We start from the raw sequence: 10,230 nt of genomic DNA on the forward strand, positions 1-10,230 counted from the left end.
AACTCCCAGCCTGTTCCATTTACCTGTGCCATCATTTTCACTGGTCTTGTGGTGTTGGCAAATATCAATGAAGTCCATCCTTTAGGACACTTGGGTGCTTTTTTTCTTTCTAGGAGAAAGATTCTGAAGTGTGATAGCCTTCTGCCCAAACAAAGATCCTGGTTTAGGCCTTCCTGAAGCTACATTTAAAACAATACTTTTACCCGAGATGTGAAGCTTGCTTTTGTAAACAGTGAATTTGGAATAATTTGAATATACAAATTAAAATTTCTGACTTAAAAGGTTTGACATTAAAAGCTCTGTAAGTGCACGTAATACTTAAAGAACAGCACTTAGACTACTTGCCCAACCATGCCAATTTCAGTCTTCAGATGAGCTCACTCATGTCTCTCATGTCACTATTTGCTTATAGCAAGCTGAAAAGCAACATCTTGCAATGCTAGATAAGTTGTTTCCCGCACCAGTCGTAACGCTTACCTCATAATATCATGTAATTTTGAAAAATGCCTCTTATTCAGTTCAGTACAATTTATCTAGTTATTTTAAATGTACAAAATTATTCTTCTGTACTACAGGGATGCAAATCAAAAACGTTTCAGTGTTCATAACCACTTACGATCGTGTTGTTACCATGGAAGCTTTTCTTTGAAAAGTAATCGTGTTCTTTCTTGATAGTAATTGGCAAGATGCAGTATCTTGCAGAGTAATTCCTATGTACTTTCTTAATGCTGAATTTCTAAGATGAGTGTGCTTTCAGTAGAATCCCTAGCTTTAACAGGTATTTGATGTCTTTACCCTGTGGAACTGACATTTTGGATCTTGGATGTAAAGATACTTTTTTTTTTTTGCTTATTTTGATACAAAGGCACCAGCTGAATGATCCTGTTGCTTTAATACACAGTTTACACTTCTAATATTGCTAGGATTCTCAAACTTCCCAGTGTGTTCATTTTTATATTTTTTTTTCATAAAATCATTGCAACAAACCTTGGCAAAGGACAATGCCAGATGACCACACTGCATGCCAAATAGCAATGTGACTGCAATACAAAGTGAACATGGGTCATAGGACAGCCTGGCTTCTATCGATCGCAAATTGCATGCATCCAACTCCAAGCACAGGTCTCTAGAATTGAAGAGAGCTGTACTTAAATGGTATCGTGGGAAACGCTCCTTCTGAAAGTCAGAGGAGTCATGGAGCTGATGGATTACTATGCATGTAAGATCTAATGTGACCCTGCAGCTGATGAAGGGGAAAAAGCAGAGTCCTGAAAAATCACGTCTCTGTGTACAGCAGTATAACCACCACTGAATATCACGACTAATTTTCAGGTCATATGGGCAGTTGGAGAGCTGCAGGAGTGGTTTGAGTTTGGGAAAGCATGTTTTGCACTAAATAATTCTATTTACTCAGAAATAGTGGAAAAATGAAAATGACTGTATTCAACTTGGAGCTCTGGCTAAAGTGATAGCCTAGTTAATCCGAAAGCATCTTCCTCATGTTTTCCTCAGCTATAATTTGATCTAAGAAGCTATCTGGGTAGGTGCTTCGTATGTTTATATTTTTATAAACCGGTGTACTGAATACACAGCATTCATGTCTTGAGAAACATTTTTCATATTACACTGCAATATTATAGTAATGGGAATATTTTCTCTTTGTGTAAGTAGCCCCTTGCAAGTACTGCACTTAGGTTTTCCTTGTGTTGTTGAGTGTTTTTCTTCTGATATTGCTGCAATTTTGTAGACCTTGGTCAGTTAATTCTGACCAAAAAAAAACGCCAAACAAAAAAAAAAAAAACCAAACAAATAAAAAAAAAAAAACAAACCAAAAAACCCATGCTTGATTGAGAGAGTATTCCTCTGCTGCTACTCTGTAGTTTTTATATTCTGTAGGTCATGTGAGTATGATGATCTGTAAATTTAGTGTCAGATATTGTCATGAATGGTTAACTTGTTAACGTATGATTTTAAAGGCTTTGCTTCTAGGTGCTCCTTGCAGCAAAGCATTCCTTTTGGGTAGATTATTAATTTAAAAATTGAAGTGGTTTTAATACAGTGAATAATGATGTAAACGAGTACAGCTCACTTGAGAGCTTGCTCGCTTTACAGCCAAGTTGCTTTCTATTCCGGGTCTTGGACATCATGTTTCATTTAATAGCTTAGTTCTTAAGAGACTGACAAATTGCTGCTCAACAATACTGGCAGACTTTGCCTTCGTACTTCTTTATGCTGCTAACAAAGTAGATCATGTTCGAATGCTGTGTTGCAGAAATCTAAATGAAGTGAAGTCTTGAGCTTATTGTTAACTTACTGTGTTTAACTATTGCAACACTTGCAGCTATACTTACTGCTTTGTGGAGGTTCAGAACGTTATGTTCACAAATGTAATGTACTATTATCTGCTGCATTGGATTCAGAGTGTTTGTAGGTGTTTGGACTGATGTTCTGTTTGCAGTTATGTGTAACAGCATGTACTTACCAAAAAAATCTGGTGACTGCAGTCAGTGTTCTACAAGTTGATTTGGCTTTCAAGTTTGTAAATGTTGGAAGGCTTTTGTCAGTCTGCAATTATTGAAAGTGGAAGCGAGTCTCAGAAGAACTCCAATTTAAATATAGTCTTACAGTTCTATAACTTTATGGTTTGGGGAGATTTGAGTAGATGAGACAAATTAGTAATACTGCTGGGTTATACTCTTAAAAGTAAGTGGTTCAGATGTCTCTACTTTCAATCCACTAACAGTGTGTTGTGGCTGTTTTAAAAGGAATGGAAAAGGAGGTCTGTGTTTTGAATGGTTTGGCAATTAGATGAACACTTAATTTAGTCTTGTTCTTTTGGGTTTCTGTGTTATGGAAGAGAAGAGTATTTTTATTCATGTAGTGAAAAGAATTGATACTCAGGACAACAATGTCAATAGTGCTGGAGTGTTATAGAGCTGAATTGTTAATGATAAACTGCTGAAGTTAGTTGTCGTTGCTTATTAATCCAGCATCTGTTGCATCTTTCAAAGAATTCTTGTGCTACTGGTAGAACAAAACCAGCTTTGTCTCATGAACGTACCTTCGACTTCTTTTGCTTTTGTTGATTCTATTGTCCCCACATACGTTTGAGGGGGAAAACTAAGTGCTTTTGAATAAAGTATACATTTTTTTGCTTGGTAAAGCTAATGTTAATATAAAGACTATTACAAATTTTGTAGAGCAGATTGATTATTTGGGGTGGAGCATCTTGTTCTCATTCAAAGTCTATTTCTAAACTTTCTAAAACTAATTAGTCTATAGTATGTATGTCTTGACAACAGAGTTTAATTACATTATTTGCTTGAGTAGTAGGTTACTTTATGACAAATTATGTGAAGGTAGTTCTATATTACAATAAGAATACGTTTTATTAATTTGTAAAGAGCCATACAGTAAACTAGTTACCTATGAAATAACAGGATAATATTTTAAAGGCTTTCTCTTTTGGTGGAATTTGCTAACTTGGCCTAGCTGATGTGCGTGAAAGGACAGTAATAGCATAAATACCTGCTGCTTGCTGTGCACGCGTGCGTAGTAATTGTGGTATGTACTGTCTCTGCTCACAGGTGAGAGAAATGGCTGCTACCACACTAAGTGGTCTGCTACAGTGCAACTTTCTCACTATGGACGGGCCCATGCAGACTCATTTTGAACAGCTGTGCAAGATGAGGTTACCAAAGAAACGAAAGCGTGACCTGGGTACAGTGGTGGACACAATACCTTCTGGTGGTAAGAAAATTGCTTCAGAGACTAAAAGCATGTATGTCAATAGCAGGTTAGGAAGATATAAGTATTTTGTGCTACATTTAGATGCTTATTCTACAAGTGCTCCAGGTGGAATAGGATCTGTGCTGTAGTTAAGGAGTATTTAGAAAATTAACATATACCCAGAGAAACCTTAGGCAATTTTTTTTTTCTTCCTAAGCACCTATAAACCGTAATGGCAAATTACTTGTCCTTATGTATCTAACTGTCTATTTGTGTGCATGTAATGCAGTTCCTAATCTTTAAGTGCTTCGATAATTTGATTTACAGTGTAAATAAGAATACACTACTACCAAAAAAAGCAAATAATGTTTTTTTATGATGTATTCCTACATAAACTTATTTATAACTTTTCCAGAATTAACACTGAAGAGATTTCTCCCTTTACAGTTTCCATTGTTCACAAGTTGAGAGTGCAGAAGATGTGGGATAGCTATTTCCTCAGTAAATAAACTTCCTTAGCTGCCACAACATAATTTCACTTCGTACCCACTTTACCTTCTGTTTGTTGGCAGTGTGGTTCTTTGATTCTAAAAAAAACCAACACGTGCCTGCACACACACACAGCCCCAAAAAAACCCCAACAACAACAAAAAAAAATAGAACACCACACCCCGCCTTAGTTAACCTTAGAAGCGCTGGCTTCCGACCAAACACTTAGTGCATCCGAGTCACATTGATTTGACCCAGAAGGACTGGGTTTCCGTATTGTCAAATAGTTCTTGTATTTGAGAAAACATTCTGAATGCAGAAATAGGGAACAGTGGAGATGTAGTTTATGAGCTGTTTACTGAGAAGAGAGAAAGATTTTTTGAAAGAAGGAAGCTTATTTGAAATGTTTATAAAGTTATGCAGCAGTTGTAGATTAATTTATTTTTTTTTTTTACACATTCTTCCATTAGAAATGAAAGCTAGAATTATAGAATGAGTCTGTGATTCTGTGTAAGAAAGCAGAAGCAGTTTGGAAATCCACACACTTGTGTGAATTTATTTGACTATATGGTCTGTAGAATTATCTGATTCTCTGTAGAAGCTAGAGATCTCTACTGTGGCGGGGGTGGTTTTTGGTGGTTTAGGGTTTTTTTGTTTGCTTGGTTTTTTTTGTTTTTTAAATCAGGGTTAACGTTAGTGTCAGTACGCTGTTCTAATTAGATCACCTCTGTTTAATATATAGGCTCTCTTCAGTTGTTCCCATCAGTTAAAAATAGCCTTATTTTCACTGACAACCAGTTTTAAGTTTGGCTGTGTCATTGAGGAATATCTTAGACAGGATAGTTGCACCTTGCCAAATGTAAACTAATATCCTGCAATTGCAGACTTGGTTAAACGCCACGCTGGTGTGCTAGGACTTAGCGCCTGTATTTTGTCAAGTCCATACGATGTACCCACCTGGATGCCACAGCTCTTAATGGATCTCAGTGCCCATCTTAATGATCCTCAGCCTATTGAGGTAAAAATACTTATATAATTTTTCTGTTTAATATAACACACCTAAGATATGCTTTACTTGTTCTTAGTTCCCCTTTCCTAGAAATAAATAGGACACTATTAAGAAAGTTAGTTTCTGCTGCTTTTTATTAAATGGTTTTTAAAATAAGTTTTAAGTCATGGACTGTTTTTAAATATTTTTTGTGGTAGTTCTCTTCCCGCTTTCAAATTTAAAGTATAAACTGAAAGCTACAAGAACAAGATCTGTAATGAGGAAATAGTCTTTTTTTAATTAAAAATGTCACTTTTGTGCATGCCGTTCTAGCAAATATCAAACCAAACCAAACAATCACTCTGAAAATTTTAAAACAAAGTTTTATAAGCAGCCCTAGAAACAAGTTTTTAGTGAAATAGTTACATTTACGTCTGGTTTTTTGCACTGTCTATTCGATTTTTTTGAGCTTTGCTGTTGAGCTTATGGCTGAAGAATTCCTTAGATTCAACAGACTTTGCTATGGTGTGCTTTACTGAATCAAGAAAATGGACTGATTGGCCTTATCTTTTGATAATTTAATAATAATCTTAATTATTTTAATAACATAAGACAGTTTTCCTCTGATTTGTTTCTTCTATGCACCTTACAAGATTCATGAACTTTCTCATGTTTTGACACCCAAACCATTGGTTTGGAAATACCCAAGGAAAAGAAAGAGGGGAAAAGCATTTCATTTATACTTTACAAGAATCTATTAATTTTTTTAAGCTCAAAATTGTAGGTCAGAGAATCGTTTTTATAAGAACGTTGGAGTTGTGACACTGGTCAAAAGACTAACCAGAACTGTAAAAATTAAAATACTGGGGAACTGGACTGAATTCCCCAAAGCTGTGTTCTGGCCTTTGTAACTGCTCAAACACTTTGCCTACTCACCAGTTATTTTTGTTGTATTCAACGTTTGTTTTGCCACGGAGCTTAAATCCATGACTGATACATATTAATATCGATTGTCTGCTATGCAGATGACTGTGAAAAAAACACTGTCAAATTTCCGGAGGACTCATCATGACAACTGGCAGGAGCATAAACAGCAGTTCACGGATGACCAGCTACTAGTGCTTACTGACCTCTTGGTTTCACCATGCTATTATGCATAGATAGGTAAGATTATTTCTTTTGACATAAATTGACAGAAACATCTTATGAAATCTACTCTAGCTCTCCAGTCTAGCATGCAGCAGGGAGGAATCCCTAAACCACAGGGAGAATTAAGTCCCTTGCACCTCCAGTGGTCTATTCACGTTCAGATTTATTTTGGTTAAATATTGTCATCTTTTTGTGTGTCCCTGTATTACACTCATGTTTTGCTAAGACACTTGCACTTGTTTTCTTGAATATTGATGTTCCTTTTCTCCCATTTTCTGCCAGTTGGCTGCCTTTTAAATGCCTGACAGTTTCACTAAAAGCAACGTACTTGCTGCTTTGTACTTCTGATGCTTCTGAGGACTTTAGTCTACCACCCAGTGCAGTATATTCATCTACATCTCACGATGGGGAATGACAGCTACCAAACTGTTTCCTCTTCCACATTATGGCTCTGCTACCGGGTCTCTTCACACAGGCATGTCCCCAAAGAGTGAATCCGTTCCTGGAGTTTCTCTTTGTTACACTACAAGATTCTGACCTCTATTGTATTACAATGTTTTGTGACAGTATTCCAAGAGAACTTTTAATTTAGATTTTCATTTTCTTCTGTGGTAATAGCATGAGGCGATAGTCTTGTTTTGAATTTGTGGTTTTTTTAATTCCTTCTTTCTTTTTTTTTTTTCTTTTTCAGGTTTCTCCTGGGAACATGAGGATGCAGGAACCTTTCTGCGAAATAAAGGCAACTCAAAGCAATTTATCATGTAGAAAACTTTTTTGTTGGAAATCCTGATGCCTAATCAAAACCACTTTTAAACACAAACAAAAAGACCTGGTTTTATTAAAAAAAGAATTTCACCTCCCCAGGGAGTAGCTGTGGGAGCCCCACAGTCTCCTTGTAACTGCGTTCACAGAGCCTGATTGCGAGTTCACTGCGAGACCCTTGTCACTGGCCTGCATTACACATCAGTCTTGTCTCTGCTTTCTTGCACACAGTGACTTACGCTGCACGTTTCGTATCCGATTTTTCTGACCCATCTTCCCTGCTGTTTCTGACATCAAAGATGCGCAGAACCGGAGAGTGCTGCAAACCAGAATATTGTCATTGAAGCTCTCCAGTTCTGTTGATGCAACTTCTTACTTGGTCAGCATACAATACCAGGAACCTGTCTTTCTCAGAGTTTATTTTTCACTACTTGGATTTCAGTGTCCATCAGGTGACAGGCTCTCTATCATTCAGTCCACCTCAGGGCAGGATTGCCTTTTTGTATCTTCCTTTTCAAAATGTAAATAGCTGATCTTCTCTGTGCAGTATAGATGGCAGGACAAAACGTGGGGAGTGAAAGCTCTTATTGCCTGGCTAGGTCTTCAAAGATAGCTTGACCACGCGTGGAATAAAAATCTATGATTATCTGCGTACTTTTAAGGGTGAAAGACTGGGGACGTTTCCACATAATTAGAGCCCACAGATATGAAATTATGGACTATCAAGTGATGGTTGAATTCATAAAATGAAATGTATGCACAGTGTGGAAAAGCGCTGAATGGCTGACTATTTTTAAGAACATATTCTCATAAAGATTGTCACTGTTTGAGCAAGCATATCTTGTTCAAAGATTGTGGAAGCTCTGTATTTTCTTGCCTGCAGCTTTGTTCAGGGACTGATATCTATTGGCTATTTAACAACATGTTTAATATGTGTTACATAGTTGTAAAAGACTGTATAAATTGTAGAGGCATTGCATTGACAAAACATTGTACAGTTTACAATCTTTTACATAACACCATTGTGAGATTAATTTGTAAAGATTCATACTTAGATGTTAATACGGTAGTAGTTCCGGCTTTTGTATCAAATCAAATGCCATTATTAGTTTTTTAAATTATTTTCTTTAACAGAGTATCTCTTCGTGTCTGAAAAGCAGAGGTTTTGTTTTGGTTTTCTTGTATCTCATTATTACTATGTCTCATTCAGATTTTAATGCAACACCTGTGGCCATCTCTAAATGCTGACATCACATATTCTAGTGCGATAAGTTCATAGAACGTGAGGTACACTGAAATAATTCATAAACTGGTGTGTGTTTCAACTTTCATGCAAGCCTACAGGAGCACGGATACATTTAGAGTGATTTACCTGCTGAGTGTGTGACTCATTCCAAACTTCAAAGCACAGCAGTGTTCCTGGTGCAGTATTTAATGAGTGTCAGCACACAGATGTAACCACTGTATAGTGTAGTGCCAAAATTATTTCAATTGTGTACGTAGGTGAAGACCCAATAAATGGACTGTTTGTAACACCTGCATTTTTTTTTAATTTCTAAAGTGGAAATTTCTTATTTTGAGACCGTAACTTAAAGTTGTTTACTGTGCTTTTGAGCTTTTTGTACGAGGCATGTGTTTATTATGGGATTTGGCAGTGAGTTAAGGCAACATTAAGGATTAATTAAAGATGTAGTTCTCATGGTTGGGACACTCGGTTTTATACTTACGTAAAAATATCTTGTACCTGGTGAGGCTTGCCAAAAAACTTCTTCACTTTTGAGAAGCACACTTAAAATCGGATAAACTAGTTTGAAGTGGAGGGGGTTTTGCTGATGGAATTTAAAAAAAAAACAAAACCAACAAACAAAAAAAAACCAAACAAAAACCACACACACACTTTAAAAGTAATGGAAAGTATTTGCTGCAGAGGATCATCTTTAAAGTATGTTTTGGCTGATTAACTGATGGAGCAGATATTACATGTGCTGTTTTGCCTACACGAAGGGCAGCTCACTAGGATCCAGCTCTGCTGCTTTTTAGTGTAGTTCTATAGCCAAAGTGTAGCTGGAATTAGTTGCAACGTTGAGGATCCAGTGCTCAGTAGAGAATCATGGAGAGCTATGATAGCAAATAAGTGATATTAATTCACAGTAGCTGTTTATAAATCAGCAATAAATTACTTGATCCAAACAGAGCGCACAGAAAATAGAGTACCTATTCAAAGTACAGTTCTGTAGGATGAAATATATGGTAGTGTGAACAAACTCGTACTAATTGATTTTTTGTGGGTAAAAGATTGTAAGTCTCCTGAGAATGCAGGAACGATTTTGAGTTCTTCATCAAATAACGCATCTCATTGTTACTTTTATTCCCTAACTTTCCCCAAGCAATATACGTATATGTCATGAGTTCTGAGCTTTCCATCACTTTGATGTCCTATGCTGTCTTTTTCCCTAAAGCTTTAGAGATGAAACAGCTGCAATACCTCAGTCTGGAGAGGGAGACATTTCTAGCATGAGAAGAGAAGAGTTTTTCCCCTTCAACAGTAAGGGGGATGGAAAAAGATCTTGGCAATAGTCTGGTAGCCTTGGTAGCGTTAGTGACCACGTGTCAGTCTGCACAAACAATCTCCGTGACCGCCGCTGTTTGAAGCACCAAAGAACGGCAGTGATGTAAGGCACAATTAATTGATCTCTTGGTTTAGGTGGGTTGGGTTTTTTGCTGAAGTTGCAGTGACATACTCTGTAGTGACTGTCTTGCTTGAGTATCAAGTGAAGTGATCTACCATAGTAGTGGTACGTTCATAGAAGTGAACATCCATAACCAAGTGGACGTGTTTATGCATGTAAAAAACATGCTGAAATCACGGCGGAAACATAATTCTTATTTTTATAAAAATGTATACGAAAATTATCAAGTAGGCAAATAAGACTTTAACTTGTGCTTTTGGGTGGCACCAGAGACTCGACATTGGTGGATTGTGTTATTAACAAGTTGAGCTAATCTGTACATAGATTTTCATTATTTTTTTTTAAATGGAAAAGGTATGAAGGTCATTATTTCTGACCCGGTACATTATGACTGTATTCCTTTTACGTCCAGGTATCTGCCCT

General features: G+C 36.8%; 1 protein-coding gene across 2 annotated transcripts in view; it reads left to right on the top strand.

Moving 5' to 3' along the window:
- Positions 1 to 8,652, top strand: part of PSME4 (proteasome activator subunit 4) — a 71,879-nt gene extending 63,227 nt beyond the window's left edge. For both annotated transcript variants that reach the window (XM_063327904.1, XM_063327905.1), the window contains 4 exons: positions 3,588 to 3,750; positions 5,103 to 5,236; positions 6,232 to 6,370; positions 7,047 to 8,652. In XM_063327904.1, coding sequence (XP_063183974.1) covers positions 3,588 to 3,750; positions 5,103 to 5,236; positions 6,232 to 6,366 — 432 coding nt within the window. In that variant the 3' untranslated portion in view covers positions 6,367 to 6,370; positions 7,047 to 8,652. The remainder of the gene's footprint in view (positions 1 to 3,587; positions 3,751 to 5,102; positions 5,237 to 6,231; positions 6,371 to 7,046) is intronic.
- The last annotated feature ends 1,578 nt before the right edge of the window (positions 8,653 to 10,230 follow it).

This window comes from Chroicocephalus ridibundus, chromosome 3, assembly GCF_963924245.1.
Source record: "Chroicocephalus ridibundus chromosome 3, bChrRid1.1, whole genome shotgun sequence".
NCBI lineage: Eukaryota > Metazoa > Chordata > Aves > Charadriiformes > Laridae > Chroicocephalus > Chroicocephalus ridibundus.